This window comes from Pseudoliparis swirei, chromosome 1 (genome assembly GCF_029220125.1).
Source record: "Pseudoliparis swirei isolate HS2019 ecotype Mariana Trench chromosome 1, NWPU_hadal_v1, whole genome shotgun sequence".
NCBI lineage: Eukaryota > Metazoa > Chordata > Actinopteri > Perciformes > Liparidae > Pseudoliparis > Pseudoliparis swirei.
Window position 1 is genome coordinate 10,030,496 of NC_079388.1, and position 19,140 is coordinate 10,049,635.

Here is a 19,140-nt window from a genome sequence, read left to right on the forward strand (position 1 = left end):
AGATGTATGGCTCCCCTGCTGTTAACCAGTCCAAAGTCATTAGTTTCTGGGTTTGCAATTAAACCTGATGCCTTATGCATGAGGCTCCGACTCAGTAGACGCATGCAGCAGCGGCCGCAGCAGCCATTGAACGAGCTAGCAAGCTCTGGAGGCGTGGATGGGAAATTAATTTGCTAGAAATGAAGTTCTCTCTCTCTCTCTCTCTCTCTCTCTCTCTCTCTCTCTCTCTCTCTCTCTCTCTCTCTCTATCTTCCTATCTTCCTCTCTCCCTCTTGTCTGGCAGGTTGGAACAGATGCCACTGGCTGGAGATGGAGATAGAGAGGACAGCTATGAAGTCTCAGTACAGCTTGATCAACCCTGAATAGGATCTCACCAGAATAGGATCTCACTAGATGCAGTATGTGTAGGTGATATATTCTAAAATCTTGATTTGATATAATTGGAATTTTGTTGGCAATGTATGACTTTACTGGTATTGAACACCGGGTAATTACTAGAACAGTTTAATACAACAGTATGAAATCCTCTGTAGTGTATATTGTTCAGTCTTGGTTCAAACTGTTTGAGAGAGGAGTTGATTCAACTTTATGATCGTTTTGAAGGATGCAGTTTATAGGGCTATAAAAGCTGTATTGCATTACACAGAGGGATGTGTCCAATAGTTAACCTCTCCTCATTGATAGAAATGAGAAACATGAAAAAAACTCAGTTATTTAAGTTGAAAGGTTTTAATCTAAATATAGTAAGTAGTAGTAAACACAGCCACTGTGTACATAACTGGTACCCAGCTGTTGCAGTGATCATTCTATTATTGGGACTGTATAAACGCTTTGCATACAGCACAGATATATTCTACCTGCTGTTGATTGAAGTCTATATGAAGCATGAAAGATGCTGGACCAGATGACAGTTTTCAATGCTCATTGGATGCCACCTAGTGACTGCAGAGTCAAATGGCATCTGTGGGATGTTTGAAGGACAAAAAAAACTCAAATACTGGAAATCCTATAACCATGTTCACCTAAACTGCTGCCAGGTCTGTTGTTAAATAAATGTATTAACAGATCTTTGTCCAAAGTTTAAAAAATTAGATATGATAGTGATTGAGATCATGAATATACCTTTTTAATGAACTTGTATTTATCTTCTGGCAACACCATAATAGGAGTATCCAGCCATATTGAAGCACTTGTATGAACAAAGAAGAGCTCGCACTGGAATAGTCTGCAAACTTTTCATTTTCATGTCCTGTAACACAGGGGGAAAAAATGACAACACACATTAAATTACAGGAGCCGCTATATTCTTCCTATATTTAGAAGCCAGAGAAACATATTTTTGTGAAAACAATTAAACACAATCCCCTAATGTCATGATCGTAGGGCACAAACATTCAACTAACCTTCTTCAGGTTGATAAAATGCACACACTCCAGCCAGGTGCCGAGGAAGGGCTTCCGGCAGAACGCACAACAGCTGCAATTATCCAACAGGGCGGTCAGCGTTGGGTAGTGGGGAAGCATCGTGTGGACCAGAGAAGACTGCTTCCTGTCCTCCTGCAAAACAAATCTGGCAGCCAGTTCCTGGGAAACAGACGTGACGCAATTACACCGATACAAAGTTACTGAATAAGCCCAAAGACTTATCTTACACAGTGGGCAATACATATTCAAAGTGTTCTGTTTGTACTTCTGTGACACTTTACCTTTAACGTAAGCACTTCCACATCCTGCACTGATGACATCGGCTCACAGCGCACAAACCTGTTGCCTTCATAGTAAAGCTCCCTCAGGGGCAGCAGGTGAAACTGCACAGAGTAATTGTCCCGTGTCTTGCAGTGAAGTTGTAATTCCATATTTTTTTCCTTTCAGGAAACAGCATTGTGGCGCTGAATGAGTTCAAACGTATACTGTACCTCAGCAGGGAACATGTACAACTTGTTTCCAGCCACGTCCAGGACTCTGAGTTTTGCCAATGCAACAATTCCCTGAAATGTAATGTCAGTATTTTGGATAAGTAAGTTACCCATTGTAAAAAAAAAATTAACATCACACCAGAGAATACCCACCTCTGGGAGGCTGGTCAGTTTGTTTCTGGCTACATGCAACTTGGTTAGGTCTTTACACTTGTACAGCTGCGGAGGTAGCCAGGACAAATTATTGGAAGTCAAGTTAACCTCAGTCAACTCGGTAAGATGACCCAACTCGACAGGGACCTCCTCCAGCTCATTGTCCAGCACACTCAGATGTCGCAGCCGACTCAAACTAATAATATAGACAGGATGTATATGTTTAACACAGAAATACATCATTCTTAAGCCCTTTGTGGCCTTCATTTGACAGTGTCTTGGTATAGAGATTAAAACAAGTTTACAAGTCAACAATCCAATGTAAGCATTGTTGGGAAGACACATGATGGAGTTAGGTTAATAAATTACAAAATAAATGTAAGTGTAATCAGTTATTGTGACTGAGAAAAAATATTTAATAAATTAGTTACTAATCAAAATGTTTCCAATTGCAAAGGGGTTACTACTAAACACACATGTTTATATATATATATATATATATATATATATATATACACACACATTTTGCTCCATTCTTAATTTTAAGTTGAAGAAGAGTGTTGAGTAAAGTTGTGAGTTTTACACTAACTGTTTCAAAGTGTGTATTGACCAGTTTAACCCTTGTGTTGCCTTCGGGTCATTTTGACCCGATTCAATATTTAACCCTCCTGTCGCCTTCGGGTCAATTTGACCCGATTCAATGTTTAATGTCGGTGTTCTTTCGGGAGTCAACAAACAAACATAAAGTACCTCACACTTAAACTTGGAAAACAATATTAATTCTAATAATTTTCTGGAGATTTTAATAGCTGGGGTCATATTGACCTCAAGGGTAAAATATGTTAGTAAATATAAAGGTAACAGGAGGGTTAAACATTGAATCGGGTCATATTGACCCGAAGGCGACAGGAGGGTGAAACATTGAATCGGGTCAAATTGACCCGAAGGCAACACAAGGGTTAAGACATGTTAGAAAAGTAGTATTAATTTATTTTTTTAATAAGAGTAACTTATCTGTAACACAATATATTTATATAGGCTACTCCTCACAACATTGCATGTAAGCTCCAATTACTTAAGTGATAGTGTATTTGCAGGTTCTTAATGGTCCATGAATGTGGTCTGTATACCTTTTAATCTCCGGTGGAAGTCTTCGAATCCGGTTGTGGTTTAGATTGAGCACAACAAGGTTTCGTAAACCATCTGTAAAATATAAATAAACCAATAAGCTCTGTTCTTTGAAACACATCGTGTACGGTTCTCATCATTCAGAGCAGAGAGAACCTACCGATCACATCAGGTGGCAGGGCTGTGATCTGGTTGCTGAACAGATACAGTTTCTTCAACGACTCCAGATGGCCCAACACAGCAGGAACCTCATTCAAGGCATTATTTCCTAAATTCAGCTCAGCGAGCTTGCAGGCATTGAAAACGAGAAGTATTTCATCACAAATCTACACGGTGTGTAAAACATTGAGCGTTGTCTTGGAACATGTCCATCAGCCGGATGCGCACTCACGTGTCGCAGCGCGCGCAGCTCCGCGGGCAGCGCGCAGATCGAGTTGTTGTTCAACAGGAGAACTGACAGGTTTGCTATTGTGGACACACACGTGGGAACCACCTTTAGTTTCTTGCAAGTCAAATTTAAAGAAGTCGCATTGCGATATAAAGCTATTAACACTGACTCCGTCATTGCGTTTAAGTTTCCATGGCGACGAGACTCTTTGACACGTTGATGAAGGTACACTTGGAGGAAAGAGCGGCCCCTAGTGGTGACAGCTGGGCAGAGCAGGATGGTCCCACCTGCATCAGCTTGGTGATAACACTCATTTACAATTCCCATTGCACAGCATTTACCACTACAAGGGGAACTACTTAGTCTTTACTAAAGTAAAAGTAACTGTATTTACTGTTAAATTATTATTTGAGAGTTTAGTATGTATCCACATTTCTTCTACCGTTTTTCCTCTTGTTTTTTAGAATTGGGAAGCACTACAGACATGACAGGATTATAGGCAGGTTTAATTCCAGCATTCACCAGAGGGTATCTTTTTGTGATTTGCAAAGGGTACATAACCCACATGACAACACTTCATTAAACTTTGTTCATAAGTTTGTACAACAGGCTTCTTTTTTATGCATTCAGTAGATTACTGCAGCATGGTGCATCAGTGGCCCATCTATCATTTTTTATTTTAATTTTATTTTTACCATGTTTTGGCTCAGTGGTTAGCACTGTCGCCTCACAGCAAGAAGGCCCTGTGTTCGAATCCCGGTCGTCCCGGTCATTCCAGGTCCTTTCTGTGTGGAGTTTGCATGTTCTCCTCGTGTCTGCGTGGGTTTCCTCCGGGTACTCCGGTTTCCCCCACCATCATAAAGACATGCACCGCAGCCTCACCCCGGTTCGTATGGATGTGAATGAATGTTGGTGGTGGTCGGAGGGGCCGTAGGCGCAGATTGGCTGCCACGCTTCCGTCAGTCTGCCCCAGGGCAGCTGTGGCTACTGATGTAGCTTACCACCACCGGGACGACTGTGTGTGTATGACTACTGGACTCTGGACTGTAAAGCGACTTCGAGTGTCTAGAGAAGCGCTATATAAAATGATTATTATTATTATTATAAAAAAATTTAACCAGCAAATATATTTCTCAAAAAAATAAAGTTACAATTTAATTGAATATCCTTAAATAAAAAAGTATAAATACTTGCAGTACAGTATTAAAGTGAATGTACATAGTAATATACTTTCCTCCACTGATGTAATGAAATGCAAGGTAATGTGTTTAATTGTAGATATTTGGTTGGCCTTCAGTGTATGTGTTGTTTTTACGATAGTTAGTCATGATGTTTTAACTATTTTATTAACTTGAATTTCAATTCAATTCAATTCAGTTTATTTTATATAGCCCAATATCACAAATTATGAATTTGCCTCAGTGGGCTTTACAATCTGTACACGACATCCCTGTCCCAGGAGGACCTCACATCGGATCAGGAGAAACTCCCAAGAAATAGAAGGACAAAAACATTGGCCTGAGGGAGACCATTTGTGGTCAAAATGTCATATTCATGTAAAATAAAAGATTTGTGACAGTAGTGTTTAGCTCTTTATCTTTTTATTCAGATAATTGTTGCTAAACACCTATAAAGAATTAAGAGATGTGCATATGATCAGGTTCTCCTATACCCCCAATAACAAAGCAGGAACATACCTTCTTAGTATTCTATGTGTTTATGTAACATTGATATGATTTACAAGTTTCACAATTCAGTTCATTCCAAGAACACTGCAAAAGTTCAACAACCCCCCAGTGACTCTGTTGACATTTGGAGAGACAGGACCGGTTAACATCTGTTCAGCAACTACATTACAGTAGCCCTCCCCACCCCCCATAGGTCAGCTGTACACCATTATTGCTTCCCAGAATTGACTAAAGTGAACCTGGGGATCATTAGGGCCAAGGTCGTCCAGGGTAAAAACATTAACAGATTACTTGTGCTCCATTTTATGAGCACAATGATAATGGTTTCAGAACTTTACACTCCCCACTGATATCGTTTGACTTCTAAACAGTGACTGACCGTTATGTGTTGAAGCCATTCTGAAAACAGCAATATTCTCTGTTAATCTTAGCTTGTCTTCAATGGGAGAGAGGGTCTTGTCCCTCCGAATACGTTTGTATTTAGGGGCCCTTAATGTGAACACACTCTGCATTACACACAATGGTAATATTCCACTAGGACCAGCTGTTTCTCAGCCGTCCTCGACACTGGCTGGGTCCTTCAGCACCTCCACAGAATTGTAGTGCTCTCCGAGTCCATAGGCATGACGCATATAGCTGCAAACAATGAGAACAAATATTCTGTGAGACAAGAGGCCTGAGATAAACCTTCGAAATTCGGAAAGGCTTCATCAGAACATGTCATTTAATATAATTAATGCAAAGATTCAAGTTATAAAAATGTGTCCGTCTTCAGCTGCTTTAGTGTGCTGCTTGATCGCCATGTTGTTAATGCCTTAATATTTACATGTGGTTACATGAGGGTCAAAAACTTAATAATGTTCCACGTGAACAAGTACAGTACATGGAATATTCTCAGCCTCATATATTACAATACATGTTCCTACTAATTTAACAATTATGATAATTCACCCCGAGTCCCTGGCAAACATTAACAACATATTTACAACGTACACAAGGGTGATGGGTTGACTCTCAAATTCCTCCCCGATTTTTATAGTTGCAGAGTCGGCCTGGATCACTTCTATTGGCAAGTGAAGAACTTGGGTCAAAGCTTGCAACTGTTGGGAAAAAAGACATGAAAAAGAAAATGATTGAAAAGCACAAAGAGTAACAGCACAGTGCATCTGTGACAAACTTCAGCAACTCACTTCCAGTTGCCCACCCCAAGCTGCTGTGTGCTCCACGTCACTGCAATATTTCTCAAACTCATCTGGAAACCAACACACACACACACACAAACACGAACATGATTACTGTGCGTGCACATTAAAACATCATGTTTCATATCATATGACAGATTGTTTCTGGAAACCAAAATAAAGATCAAAGTGTTACCTGTTGTGTACATGTCACCAGTGTTGGTGTTGGTGAGGAAAGGGAGGAAGTCGTCAGCGTGGCCTCTCATGTGCTCAGCACTGCGGGATCGCAGGTCCTTCACACACGTGATTAATCCAGGCTAGAATACAACAGAAGAGAATACAACAGTCAGTGCAGTGGCAAGAAATGTAGACATCCATTTTGCTTTCTACAGTTAAATTAGATATTCAAACTACAGCTACAATAGTCCTTTAACAAGATGGCGTACCTTTGACCGCTGTGCCAGCTGATCTTCAATGGCGCGGTACATGCAGTGGCCGTCAGAGGAGATTTCCTTGATCTGAAGCTGCTGTTGTGCGAGTTTCTGAGCCAGCTTTAAACCCTCCAGGTGCCTCACACCTTGCAGGTTTTCTACCTCGGCCTCCGCTATCCTGCTCTCTCTCTCTTTCTCCTCGGCAGCCTTCTTGTCCTGGAGAAGATGATTTAAATCAAACTAATTTCATCAGTACTTAAAATCAAGACCGACACAAAATTGAAGAGGAAAGCAAACAGGTGGGTGATGTAACTACCAAGTATAAATAACATGTTATGGAATAACCTGCTATATAAGTATTGATATTTGTTTATGGCGTTTCTAGTGAACAAGGATGATAGATTATTAGCCTGAAGTGTGCATCTTGCACTGTACACTAAATAACAGTTATAAAGCTGTCGACAAAAAGCACTTAAAACTGATCTATTTGAATTGGAAACTGTATCTCACCCTTCTTTTCTGGGCCTTGGTTAAACGTGGCTGTTTCCCCTCCTCTTCTTCTTCATCGTCCATATTTATGGCCTCCACTCCATTTAACACCTGTTCCACCTTTTAAGACGGCATGGTTAAAGCTTTGGTTATATTGCATATTGACATTTATCTAATGTCAGCATGCCATAATCAGATACAAATGGGAAGAAAAAATACATTCTGTACATATCCATTATGCTCATTTAGGTGCACTTCCAATACATACATGTGTCTCGTTCAGAATATGTGTTTATATACATACTTATTGTGCAACCAAATATATGGGTACCGCATTGAAAAGGATTTTTTTTTAAGGCAGCCGTGTTTTATGATGTAAAATCGTAAAGAGATTTGCCAGAAGTCTGAATGCAGATAGTCACCTCTGTGTCAGCTGTAGATGTGAGTGGCCTCAATTCTTCCTCATGCTTCTGGTTGAGATCAGCCTCAATTTTTGCAATCTCCTCTGTCAACTGTTTCCTCCTTTTCTTGTCATTTTTGGGGATCGCATTTTTCATGCTCTGGATTTTAGCTGAAAAATAAGCACACGAGCAGATTGTCTGTTAAAACAATACTTCAATAAGGCATAGATACTAAATTCAAATAAATTCAGTTTATTTGTAAAGCCCAATATCACAAATTACAAATTTGCCTCACAGGGCTTTACAATCTGTACACATGCGACATCCCTGTCCCAGGACCTCATAATAAATACATAATAGAGCTCTCTTATGGGGCTCGCTGTTGTTAGAAAAGTAAAACAATTTAATTACATTGCCAGGATGATCAACAAAAAGAAAAATACACTCAAAGATGGTATTTATGTAGATATATGATTATTGGTTATAAAGAAAAAATGCTGATGCACCTATCTCCATGAATTAAAATAAGTTAACCTACATAGAATGACATAAGGAGTGTGTGATTAATTCTTAAAAAATATATTCCTAAATCACGTGTGGGGTCACAGCTTGTAGTGTGCCTTTGAAAAGTGATGAAAATGATGGGAATATATTTAGAAGCTTGAACATTTCACCCCATCTAGTCTATTATTCACTCTGAATGTTAACCCTAAAACTACAATCATTGTGAGCTACATGGTAAAAAAATCTATATATTGCAAAGAAAAGGACTGACAATGATTACACTCAGGGCCGGAGTGGGGCCACTTTTCAGCCCGGGAATTTCAGGCTCAAGACCAGCCCACTTTTTTCATGGTAGTGGAAATTGGATAAATGAAGCAAAAGTTCAGCTCTTACTATCCTGTAGTTCTCTTATTAATACCATGGTCGAACAAATAATGTAAAGGTTAAATACAACAATAATAATCCACTTAAGATGAGAAGTTAACAAAAAATATGCATAACATTAAAAAAGGCAGAAGGGCGTAGCAGGGGTGTCAGACTCAGATTAGGCAGTAGGCCAGATTTGTTGGAGTGAGACCTCATGGGGGCCGTCATTGTCATGGTCATTATCAATTTTCTGCATGTGTATTATATAGTGGTGATTTACTCCTTTACTACACCCACTTCTGAGCAAACAATGCATATTGGTTCATCAAGTACTGTCATATACTGCTCTTTCTTAGAATATATAACTTTAATTCATATTGTTTCCTCTGTTATCCTCTCTACCTGTCCCTGTAGTCATGGCCTCCTCATTGCAAATGTCGGGCTCATCATTTTTCATCAATATTTTGCTTGGGAATAGGTTGACAACGCTATTCAATTCAATTCAGTTTATTTGTGTAGCCCAATTTCACAAATTACAAATTTGTTTCGGAGTGCTTTACAATCTGTACACATAGACATCCCTGCCCCAAAATCTCACATCGGACCAGGAAAAACTCCCAAATAACCCTTCAGGGGGAAAAAAAAGGGAAGAAACCTTCAGGAGAGAACAGAGGAGGATCCCTCTCCAGGATGGACAGAACAATAGATGTAATGTGTACAGAAGGACAGATTTAGAGTTTAAATACATTCAATGAATGTGACAGTGTATTAATCAAGGCTACAACGTTAGCCGAATAGTTATGTTGCTAATCATTAGGCCTTTGTCTCTCTTTACCAGTTGCCACTTGTGTTTGTCCTCTTGAAAATAAATCGGTAAGCTTGGCACATTTGGCAGCATCCTCCTCCAATGCCTTTCTTTTTTTCAACCTGGCTTTTCCAGCCCCTCCGGCCCTCTTCCTCCCGTCCATCCTCCCTGACGCGTATCGTTACGGTCGGGCCGGCCCAGCTATCAGGAGCTGAGAAAACTTTTTGGAAAAGACCGCGAAGGGCCGAACCAACTCGATTAGGAAGTGCTCCTCTCCCAAATTGAGTTGGTTGGTTCCATAATGGACTGAACCAACTCTATTATTTGGGAGGGGTGAACTTCCTCGCATGGTACAACCCATGCAGAGGCTGCGGTGTCAGAATGCGGAATGTGTTTAACCCACTTTAAGAGAAGATGGACGAACGTGACAAATGTCAACAAATACAATTCTCGACCGGCCCAGAAGTGAAGCGGCCCACCGGGAACTCTCCCGATTCTCCCGATTACCCACCCCGGGCCTGATTACACTGCCAGAAGAGGGTTGCTCATAATTGTCTACTGTGAAATCAGATTTAGAAAACTACTAGACTGTGCTAAAGTCCAATAAATAAGACAACACATCAGATCAAACCAGCTGACAGTGATCGTGAAACCAGTAGGTGTGCTACCTTGCATATCTTTCTTCTCCTTGCGGTGCTGTTTTGCCAGCTGCTCCTCGGATGTCTCCACTGTCTCCTCCTCCATGACAGTTTGTTCAGTCTTTGCGATGCGATGTGAAACTGGCCGCCGTCAGATAAACAAAGTATTATTCTGTGCCGGTCTTAAAATAGACCGCAACACTGGCGAGAGATAAATAAATAAATATATATTCCACAATAAATAAAAACATGCTCATATGAACTTAACCGGAAGAGACGAGGAATCAGGGCGGAGCTTTCTTCTTCTCGCTGACCTCTAGAATAGTTGTTGCTACAGCGCCATCTATTGGCTTGTCACGATACTACAGTGCTCTCCTGTCATAGCAGCCAGCTGTGATATGCTGCAGGCGCGCCTTCAAATCCTTCCTATTTACATATATATTTATTCACCGAAGTGATAGATTTAATGCAGGAGCTTATATATTGATCACATTGGTTTCTAGATACAGATTATAGATGGTTGTTCATTTAATCTACTTTTCTTTAGAATATATCACAATATTCCACTTCCACTTCACTTCCACTTTTCTCTGTCTTGCTTCTACATCACATCACTCTTCCCTACAATGTTATTTATCTATGTGTATGCATGCATACATACATACATAAATACATATAAATATATATATATATATGAGTATATAGATACAATTAATGCATGTTGGTACCATGTAGTAATTGTAATAATGTATGAAAGATACTGTAAACTGTACTATTACATTTGAAAATGAGCCCCTTATACAAATGCAAGCTTCACAAATATGCTGGGAACCTTTGAGAAATGTTACCTTGGCTCTCCTGAGGTGTTGACCTTTAGAGAACCTTCTGCCGATTTGTTTGGAGGTATGACTTTTTTTTGTTAACCTTCTGGGAATCGTAAGGTAATATTCCCCAGATGTTCTGTAAATGACAAAAATAACCTTCAGGGCACATTTGTCGAACCATTTCACCAGATGCAAACCTTTAGAATATGCTTTAAAGTTTGCATGAAATGTAACAATACGGGAGTTTTAAGGAAGCTTACCGTTTTTCTTGGATATTTCTGTTTCACAAAATTATGTTTATTTTCTGACACCAATAATTGTTGCATTTGTCTTGCAAAGTACAATTATTGTTATTGGTAACATCATCCAGATCCAACTATACAGGAGATCATTCCTGTCGAGTGCAATAATACTTAATAATAAATCACCTGTGGCCAAATCAATCACTATAACACTGTTTGTTTGTTTGGTTACATTTTGTTCTATTGTTTCCTTAGTTATGTCAATATTATTATCATTATTTTGTTGTATATATTGTGAATTTGTATATGCAATATTACTTTGCTTGTAGGTATATATGCTGCTGTAACGAAACCATTTCCCCTTGTGGGATTAATAAAGCATCTGTCTATCCATCATCAACAACTCGTTTCTCGAGGGAAGACGCGCGTGTGACGTGGCGCGAAGGGGGCGGAAGAACTTGTTTGTGTTTTGGTTCTAAGGGGAAGTTGCGAGAAGAAAGAAAGGAGGAGACGTGACGGGGCTGTTGAAATTATTCTCTTGGTTTCCCACCACCACCACAGTGTCCCGCGCTCCCTGTGTGAATACTACAGCAGTGGTGTTTAAAGTTCCAACCATCGTCTGGCTCTCAGGTACTTGAAATGAATCTACGAGTCCAGCTGGCGAGCTGACGCTCATCGGGGACCCGACGCTCGCTCGCCCTGTCGCGAGCTAGCTGCCTCCAGCTAATGTCGGGCATGTTTGACAGCCGAGGGAGTGCGTAAACACAGGCCTTTGTCCCGTCGACCCGCGACCAGCTGCTCCTCTTTAGTGTTGACGTGGTGCCACCAGCAAGGGACGAGTGATTCATGGGGTTAGCCAAGCGTTGACTGTGTGATAGCTCGACACTAAATGGGTGGGATGCTAACGTTTGTGTTTATCAGTTGAGGGGGTCCCCATTAAATAACTTAAACAAACCAGCACTTCATTGAAATGTGATGCCGTTTTGTAGCACTACAACCACTGGCCTGTTACCCCGACGTGTGTTGTATGCAGCGTTATTAGCCTGTCGTGGTGTGTGCTTGTCTTAAGGTGGTTGGGAGGCGCACGTCAAACTGTCCAGTTTATAAGATGTGGCGGCTAACAGCAAGCTAACCAACAAGCTAACTAGACAATTAAACAATTTGGAAAATGGCGCCGCGTCTGAGATCAGAACAGATACCTGGCTGCACCTCACATGAGTGTGTCCAGCCAACTCACGCCAGTCACATGTGGTGTGATCATTGCAGCGTTTGTTGACAGTCCTGCCGTGTGTCTCAGGGACTAGTCGCTGTTTTTACGCAGCAGTGTGTGATGCATGTTGGTTTTGTTCTTGCTCTGCCTGCGTTTAAAGGGATTATTGTCCAATGGTAAAGGATCAATGTCGGACCTAATTACCTCGGAAACGATTTGGCTTTTTATCAGCAAATCCTTTAGTATTGCAACAGAACATTATGTTTTTACATTTATAACTGTGGCCTCAAACTTCACTGTTGAGGCCAGGAACACCCCACAGAGAGCAAGCTAACTAATGTGATTTATTAAGGTAATGTTTGCATTGCAAAGCATATGTGAGTATGATACGCATCTGTATTTTGGTTAGTAAGCATATTATTTGTCCCCTATAATAATCTATTGGGGGGTTGGGGACATAGCGAAATAATGTTTGCGATCAGGGACAATATTCCACCGATCATGCTTGGGACACAATTCTGCAAATTGGACTGCATTTATCTCCTGACAACAGCCATCTGTTGTGCAATTTAGTCAGCAGTTCAGTCCTAAATAAGTTACTAAGCAATGCATGAATGTGTGGCATGTATCCATACAGACTGTCTTGCAAGTAATGTGGGAGGGTGAAAACGCATGAAAGAGGTTCTTTACAAGATCTCCATTGATTGATGGTATTGTGTGTGGTTTTGGTGGGCTTTTCCTCTTCCAAAATGTTGTACGTAAAGGCAAGGGATGCCTATTTGTTTTTGTAACTGTCAACAATGACTGTTCTATTTAAATGTGGGCGTTGCATGTTTGTGTTGCTCTCACCACAGTGTTAATTGGTTGTATTTAAAGGACTACCTCACCATAGAGTTATTACTTATTTACTTTTCCATAACTGAAAGACAGAAGATAACTGTTTATTGCATGTAGATTGTGAGCATATTTTGATAATAATTGAATTTACTCGATTCATAATTCCAATGTAAAGTTATTCATTATTATTTTAATCATGACATTTGTAACTTAACATACATGTTCTCCTCTTGCAGTGACTAGGTGACTCAAGGGATGGTACACCAACTGCAGTGTTGTGGAAGTTCTGCATAAGCCAGTTGTACATTTGAAATGGCTTCTTCAAAACTAAGATGCAAGATGTAAAACAGTGTTCCACTACAGGGCTAAATTAGCTTGAGTTTGACTGGTGGGGATAGACTATCCAAATGTATTGATAACAGAAAAGAGATCATCTCCAACTATATGATAAAAACTGATCTATTGTAATAAGGGGCATGACGTTGAGCCTCCATATAAAGTACTTTCAGTAGTTTTAACAGCCTTTTTATCAGTCTAGCTTTACTTTGTATTATTGATGTTATTACATTTTTTACAAGGTGGTTCCAATTGTATTGCATGATCTCATGATCCATAAATTGTTTCTCCCTTATTTGGCAAATTACACTCTGAATATTACCCGTTACTTGAAACCACCACTAACTGCTTGCACAAAATAAGAACTCTCAGTAGGTTTGGATTATTTTTCTCTTTTTGTACAGAGCATTTCTTAATTTCTCTTAAGTGTGTCACCGTTCACCACATATTCATGACTCGTTGATAGTCCGTAAACCTATTTTCTTCTCTGGCTTCCTGCAGCAGCAGTCCCGATAGTGAGGTTTGGCACACAGGACACCGGGGGATCGGACGAGGTCATGGCCAACCGTGGAGGAGCTACGAGACCCAATGGACCCAATGCAGGGAACAAGATCTGTCAGTTTAAGCTGGTCCTCCTGGGGGAGTCCGCCGTTGGGAAGTCCAGCTTAGTGCTCCGCTTCGTCAAGGGTCAGTTCCATGAATTCCAGGAGAGCACGATAGGAGGTGAGTTTCTTATCAACAAACCAGGTTATTGCTCATGAGCTTGGTTGTTTCGCAATTATATGACACTTTTGACGGGTGCACTTCTTTTGAGCTAATTTGGTGCTTTTTGGTATTGTCACAAAGAATTTGTAGAAGTAAACCAGTTTATTTTGTAGTCCTCACCATTGCCACAAATATATTTAATATGTTCATCTCGCGTAATGTAAAACTGACTGCTTTGTTGCCGTATATTCAGGACCTTTAAAATGATACAACATTCTAAACCTATTGTGTGTAAATATTCATTATCTAATGCTGACTCACCCCTCAACCTATCCTGTCTTTTCAGCTGCCTTCCTCACCCAGACAGTGTGTTTAGATGACACAACGGTGAAGTTTGAAATCTGGGACACTGCCGGTCAGGAGCGTTACCACAGTTTGGCCCCCATGTATTACAGAGGAGCGCAGGCAGCCATCGTGGTCTACGACATCACCAACGAGGCACGTTCGTTCACCCGGGACCAAGTTCTTAATTCAACTTTTCCAATGTCTTTCTTACATTATTAAAGTTGTACAGTTGATACTTACCATAATCATGCCCTCAAGATAAAGTAAGATTACTTTAACAAGTTGTAGTTCAAATACAGCTTGTGCCCTGTGTGAAAATGTCTTTGGAAGTTTCTGATCACATGAAGGTATTGACCGATTGTACTTTTTCTCTATTTGTAGGAGTCTTTTGCGCGGGCAAAGAACTGGGTGAAGGAGCTGCAAAGACAAGCTAGCCCTAATATAGTCATCGCTCTGTCGGGCAACAAGGCCGACCTCGCTAACAAGAGAGCTGTTGACTTCCAGGTCAGAGCAAACAACTGTCTTAACAGTCACTCTGTGTTGCGTTTCTTGGGATCTACTCGTGGATATCTTGGTTTTGTTTTGGTTTGGTTTAATGTTTTTACATCCTAAATATACACAACGGGTGATGAGTTACACTCGTCTTCCCAGTCAAGACTTTCAGTCTCTATAGCACCATCTAATTGTTGTTTGTCACTGAATGTAATATTGAAAACTCATGGTGTTTACGTTGTGTTGAAAGGATGCCCAGTCCTACGCAGATGACAACAGCTTACTCTTCATGGAGACATCGGCCAAGACATCTATGAACGTGAATGAGATATTTATGGCTATTGGTGGGTAATTATTGACAGTTTATTCATAGTGCTTTTCTTGATTGGTACAGATGGAAAGATCTATAGCGATACAACCAGGGGACATCCTCATTATACGAGCTACTACGGAAAACACCGGTGGCAGCAACTTGACGGTCTCCTAGAAATATGTTTATTTTATAAATAATCGATACAAAGGCTAGATGAAATATGTTCCTCCTTAAATTAACCCTGTTGAATATGAGTGTCTAGTGAAACGGCCATCAATGTGTTATGTCTTGATAAACATTTCAGGGAAGGTCAATACGTCATAATAAATAATCTAATTATACAGTCAAAAGTTCTGATCAGTCAGGAATATTTAATAGCTATTGACCGACTGTGGGCCCATAGCTGGCTACGTTTTCTGATTGGCTCCATATCTTTGACTAGTCCTGCCTGAGGTAAAAACATTCACTTTTTTCTGTTTGCTGTCTATTGAACCACATAAAGGTAACTCCTTGCCTGCTCTGCAGTTGTGTTTCTTTTGTCTAATTCAGAAGATATTTCTCGTAATATGCTACTTAACATCTGTCTGTCTCTTATTATAGTATATAAACTATAATTGCCTATTTATTTAGCCGTGTCGCACAGGCCTTCATCACATCGTTAGATGATATCACGCTGCCTGGTTCTCTACTTTGGAAATCCCTCCAATCTGTTTATACATAAATAGGCAGGTATCGGAACTAAATGAATGAACCCTTCTCTTATTTTACATTATTTACATGAAGTAAATTTATTTGTTACGTATGCACCCAACAAAATTAAACTTGCCGTTTCTTTCACTGTTCAATGTGTTTTGTCTTTCCCTGACAGCTAAGAGATTGCCGAAGAGTGAGCCACAGGCTGCAGGAGCCAATAGTGGGCGGAACCGGGGAGTGGACCTGACGGAGGCTGCCCAGCCGGTCAAGGCTCCGTGCTGCAGTGCCTAAAGTGAAGAGCGCCTTCCTTCAAAACAACCTGTAGAGCAGTAACTGATGCGGCCGATGCCCTGAAAGCCACCGCAGTAAAGCAATGTGTTGTACTCTTATCTCCCATTCTCTGATCGGCGAAACGATGCCCTGTGCCCCCCCCCCCCCCTTCAAGTCAATGGTATTACACTGATTTCTCCACTTGGCTTTGCCTCTTTCTCTCCATCATGGTTCTGCTTACCTTGTTAAGTCCCCTAACAATTATGTTCTACTTTACATCTATTGATTAGTATTGATGTATTTAGTGACAGCAGATATTAGAGATGTTAGTATGCCTTGCCTTCCACTGTTAGCCGTCTCAACTTGTAGATTCAATTTGAGGAAGTGCTTACTTCCCTGTTTTTGGGGTAGCTTAACACTTTACCGCTGCATTGCTAATACCAGTCTTTTGTTTCGTTTAATTTTTGATAATTGTGTTACTTATTGTTAGCTATAAAAAAAAAATGAATTATGGATGCACAAACCTATATACTTACAAGGCCTACAATAGAAAAACTAAAAACCTTTTGTCTAGAGTAGCATAGAAATATGTCTGTCTAGAGATGAGGAGGTGTATACTTGTGAATCTAGTAAAGATGGAAGGGCAGAGAGAGCGAACCCCAAAAACCCAAAGCGCCACACCTCCCTCTCTGTCCTTTGGACCCTTTTATCTTAAAGTTTAAAAAAAACATTTGTGGACTGTAGTCCTTTTAGATTCTCCCACGTGGTCATGTCCTTTCGCCGACTAATCCCAAAGTAGCACTAGTGAACATTATCTCAGGCTCCACTCTGGAGTCCAGTCTGCTTCTGGCTGTCCCGAGTGGCATTGTGCAATGTGTCACAGTATTTACTCTGTGACTTGAGTGTCTGTGAGGACCGACTCAGCGCAGCAAACCCCCGTTCCACCCAGCTTCACCACAACACGGCCCATGGGCCTCATCAGTGGCACCGCCGTCCCGCCTTCTAATGCAGTGTCCCTTCATACATCTTGTTTAGATCGTCTCTGTGGTTATACCCGGGCCTTTGGATGATTTAGTGTATGCAGATCACCGTTTCCATTGTGTTACCTTGCTGCACCGCTGCGGGGGTTTGCACCTGGTAAAAAGAGACGGTGATGGCAGTGAGTTGGGAGTTGCCATATGTAAGGCTTCATAATCACCTTTGAATCATCATTATTGTCATGTTTAGGAAGTGCTTTAGACACGGAGATGTGTCAAGGTGTACAAACTGGGCCTGGGCTGGCTGGCTGATGACAGATTTTTTTCAATAGACTCACTCGTGCGTGCGTGTGAACACACATTTGCACATTAACACGCAAGTTTAATTGACTTCGGTCTGAACTCTGTCGGACATAAACAACACTGTATATAAGCACACGCACACACACACACATACGTCTGTTACAGTCTCTCACTTATATTGAGTGCACACTTTTTATTCCTGTCCCACTCCCTCACTATAATGTTACACATAGCAACATGTACACACACACAGACACACACACACATACAAACACACATACATATATGTGACCAATAACTCTTTTTAGAGGTCTTACTCGAGCCTTGCACTAATGATGCTCATGAATATATATTGTCATAATTACAGCCAGTGTGATATAAATATATATATATAAATATATAAATAATATACTGTAAATAGGGTGTTGCAGTGTAGTCCACATGTTTTCGATTTACCAGTGACGGGACTAATGCTTGTTAGGCAGTTGTCTAGATAATCATAAAAGAAAACTGTACAGTTAGCAAAAAAAACAGCTAGAATCTAAGTTTGGAGTTTTGTTGCCGTTCCTTTTCACACAAATGGTTAAATTATAATCAGTGGTGGTCTTATAAGTGTATGTAGTGGTATTAACAAAAAATGAAATTGCATTTATTAGTTGTCTTCTCTTGTATCTTTTTCTCAAAAGAAAAAATAATAATATCCAAACATTTTGGTTTCTATTTTTTTAACATTATCTCTTTCTTGAATTTCACTAATTATGTTGTTGTTGTGTCAGGCGGTCCAGCACTCGTCGCTGTTGTTCGAGCCGATCTTCCAGAAACACTGATGGTAAAAGCTACAGAGGAGTCGGACACAGTACAGATCCATGAACCAACAGTCGGCCCCTTCATAACAATTCAGTAACCTTGTGACGATATTGTAGGAACAGTGTAACAACTATCAGCTGGCACGATGGTGATTCATGAATAAATTAATTAACAAATTATAAGGATGTAAATTGTTTTTTTGCCGTGAACACTTAATTGCACCCAAAAACATTTAAATTGAAGCATTTTACAGTTCTGGTGTAATGGTCAAATATATAATGAAATAAATTTGATCATCTGTTATTGTAATTTTGCTGTCTCTATGATAGTGTGATATTTTTATTTCTCAACTGTATTATAGGTCATGATCTGTGAACTTGAAATTTAATTGATCTACACTATTCTTTAGACACCTCTGACCTTTAACCTGACCATTGTTATGCAATAATTGTCTGAATCTGATTAGGTCGCGCAATTTGTTTCATTCAGGGGTTTTAACTAATTATTCTTCTATGAACAACAATGTTGTATGTCAATGCTTTAATGATAATTGTAATACTAGTGTATACATGATTGAGTTTTAGTATTAATTTCGTATGTCGCATTATATTACCACTATTCACCAGTCACTGCGCTAAGATATGGCTCCGCATGGTAATCCACATTTTTCTCTATTAAATTTGACCTTGAAATTTAGCT

At 40.2% G+C, this 19,140-nt stretch overlaps 3 protein-coding genes across 4 annotated transcripts; 1 reads left to right on the plus strand and 2 right to left on the minus strand.

The window, feature by feature from the left end:
• Positions 1-1,104: 1,104 nt before the first annotated feature.
• On the minus strand, positions 1,105-3,761 carry lrrc69 (leucine rich repeat containing 69). The gene is made up of 8 exons (XM_056417675.1): positions 3,588-3,761; positions 3,357-3,483; positions 3,199-3,271; positions 2,069-2,264; positions 1,916-1,987; positions 1,706-1,807; positions 1,404-1,583; positions 1,105-1,249 (listed from the first exon to the last, which is right to left on the minus strand). The coding sequence occupies exons 1-8, from the start codon at positions 3,759-3,761 to the stop codon at positions 1,142-1,144; spliced, it is 1,032 nt and encodes a 343-aa protein (XP_056273650.1). The 3' UTR covers positions 1,105-1,141.
• Positions 3,762-5,168: 1,407 nt separating this feature from the next.
• On the minus strand, positions 5,169-10,362 carry otud6b (OTU deubiquitinase 6B). Of its 2 annotated transcripts, none has more exons than XM_056412857.1 (8): positions 10,118-10,362; positions 7,796-7,944; positions 7,395-7,493; positions 6,900-7,100; positions 6,650-6,770; positions 6,463-6,524; positions 6,266-6,372; positions 5,169-5,908 (listed from the first exon to the last, which is right to left on the minus strand). In XM_056412857.1, exons 1-8 carry the CDS (start codon positions 10,191-10,193, stop codon positions 5,824-5,826), a joined length of 900 nt encoding a protein of 299 aa, XP_056268832.1. In that variant the 5' UTR covers positions 10,194-10,362; the 3' UTR covers positions 5,169-5,823. The 2 variants fall into 2 exon arrangements, with proteins under 2 accessions (XP_056268832.1, XP_056268824.1); XM_056412849.1 differs by lacking the exon at positions 10,118-10,362 and adding an exon at positions 9,480-10,075.
• Positions 10,363-11,652: 1,290 nt separating this feature from the next.
• Positions 11,653-18,623, plus strand: rab5aa (RAB5A, member RAS oncogene family, a). The gene is made up of 6 exons (XM_056417588.1): positions 11,653-11,783; positions 14,038-14,259; positions 14,588-14,739; positions 14,968-15,090; positions 15,329-15,422; positions 16,260-18,623. The coding sequence occupies exons 2-6, from the start codon at positions 14,094-14,096 to the stop codon at positions 16,373-16,375; spliced, it is 651 nt and encodes a 216-aa protein (XP_056273563.1). The 5' UTR covers positions 11,653-11,783; positions 14,038-14,093; the 3' UTR covers positions 16,376-18,623.
• Positions 18,624-19,140: the final 517 nt, after the last annotated feature.

Bases quoted from the DNA above. Each gene is read 5' to 3' on its own strand.
- lrrc69 (XM_056417675.1), bottom strand. From the start codon at position 3,761: ATGACGGAGTCAGTGTTAATAGCTTTATATCGCAATGCGACTTCTTTA. The intron at 1,988-2,068 runs GTGGGTATTCTC...ATTACATTTCAG, and splicing joins AACTGACCAGCCTCCCAGAG to GGAATTGTTGCATTGGCAAA. The intron at 1,808-1,915 runs GTACAGTATACG...TACTCTGTGCAG, and splicing joins TGTACATGTTCCCTGCTGAG to TTTCACCTGCTGCCCCTGAG.
- otud6b (XM_056412849.1), bottom strand. From the start codon at position 9,612: ATGGACGGGAGGAAGAGGGCCGGAGGGGCTGGAAAAGCCAGGTTGAAA. The intron at 7,945-9,479 runs GTAAAGAGAGAC...CTTATTTTTCAG, and splicing joins ACAAACACAAGTGGCAACTG to CTAAAATCCAGAGCATGAAA. The intron at 7,101-7,394 runs GTGAGATACAGT...CATCTTCTCCAG, and splicing joins CCAAGGCCCAGAAAAGAAGG to GACAAGAAGGCTGCCGAGGA.
- rab5aa (XM_056417588.1), top strand. From the start codon at position 14,094: ATGGCCAACCGTGGAGGAGCTACGAGACCCAATGGACCCAATGCAGGG. The intron at 14,260-14,587 runs GTGAGTTTCTTA...CTGTCTTTTCAG, and splicing joins CCAGGAGAGCACGATAGGAG to CTGCCTTCCTCACCCAGACA. The intron at 15,423-16,259 runs GTGGGTAATTAT...TTTCCCTGACAG, and splicing joins TGAGATATTTATGGCTATTG to CTAAGAGATTGCCGAAGAGT.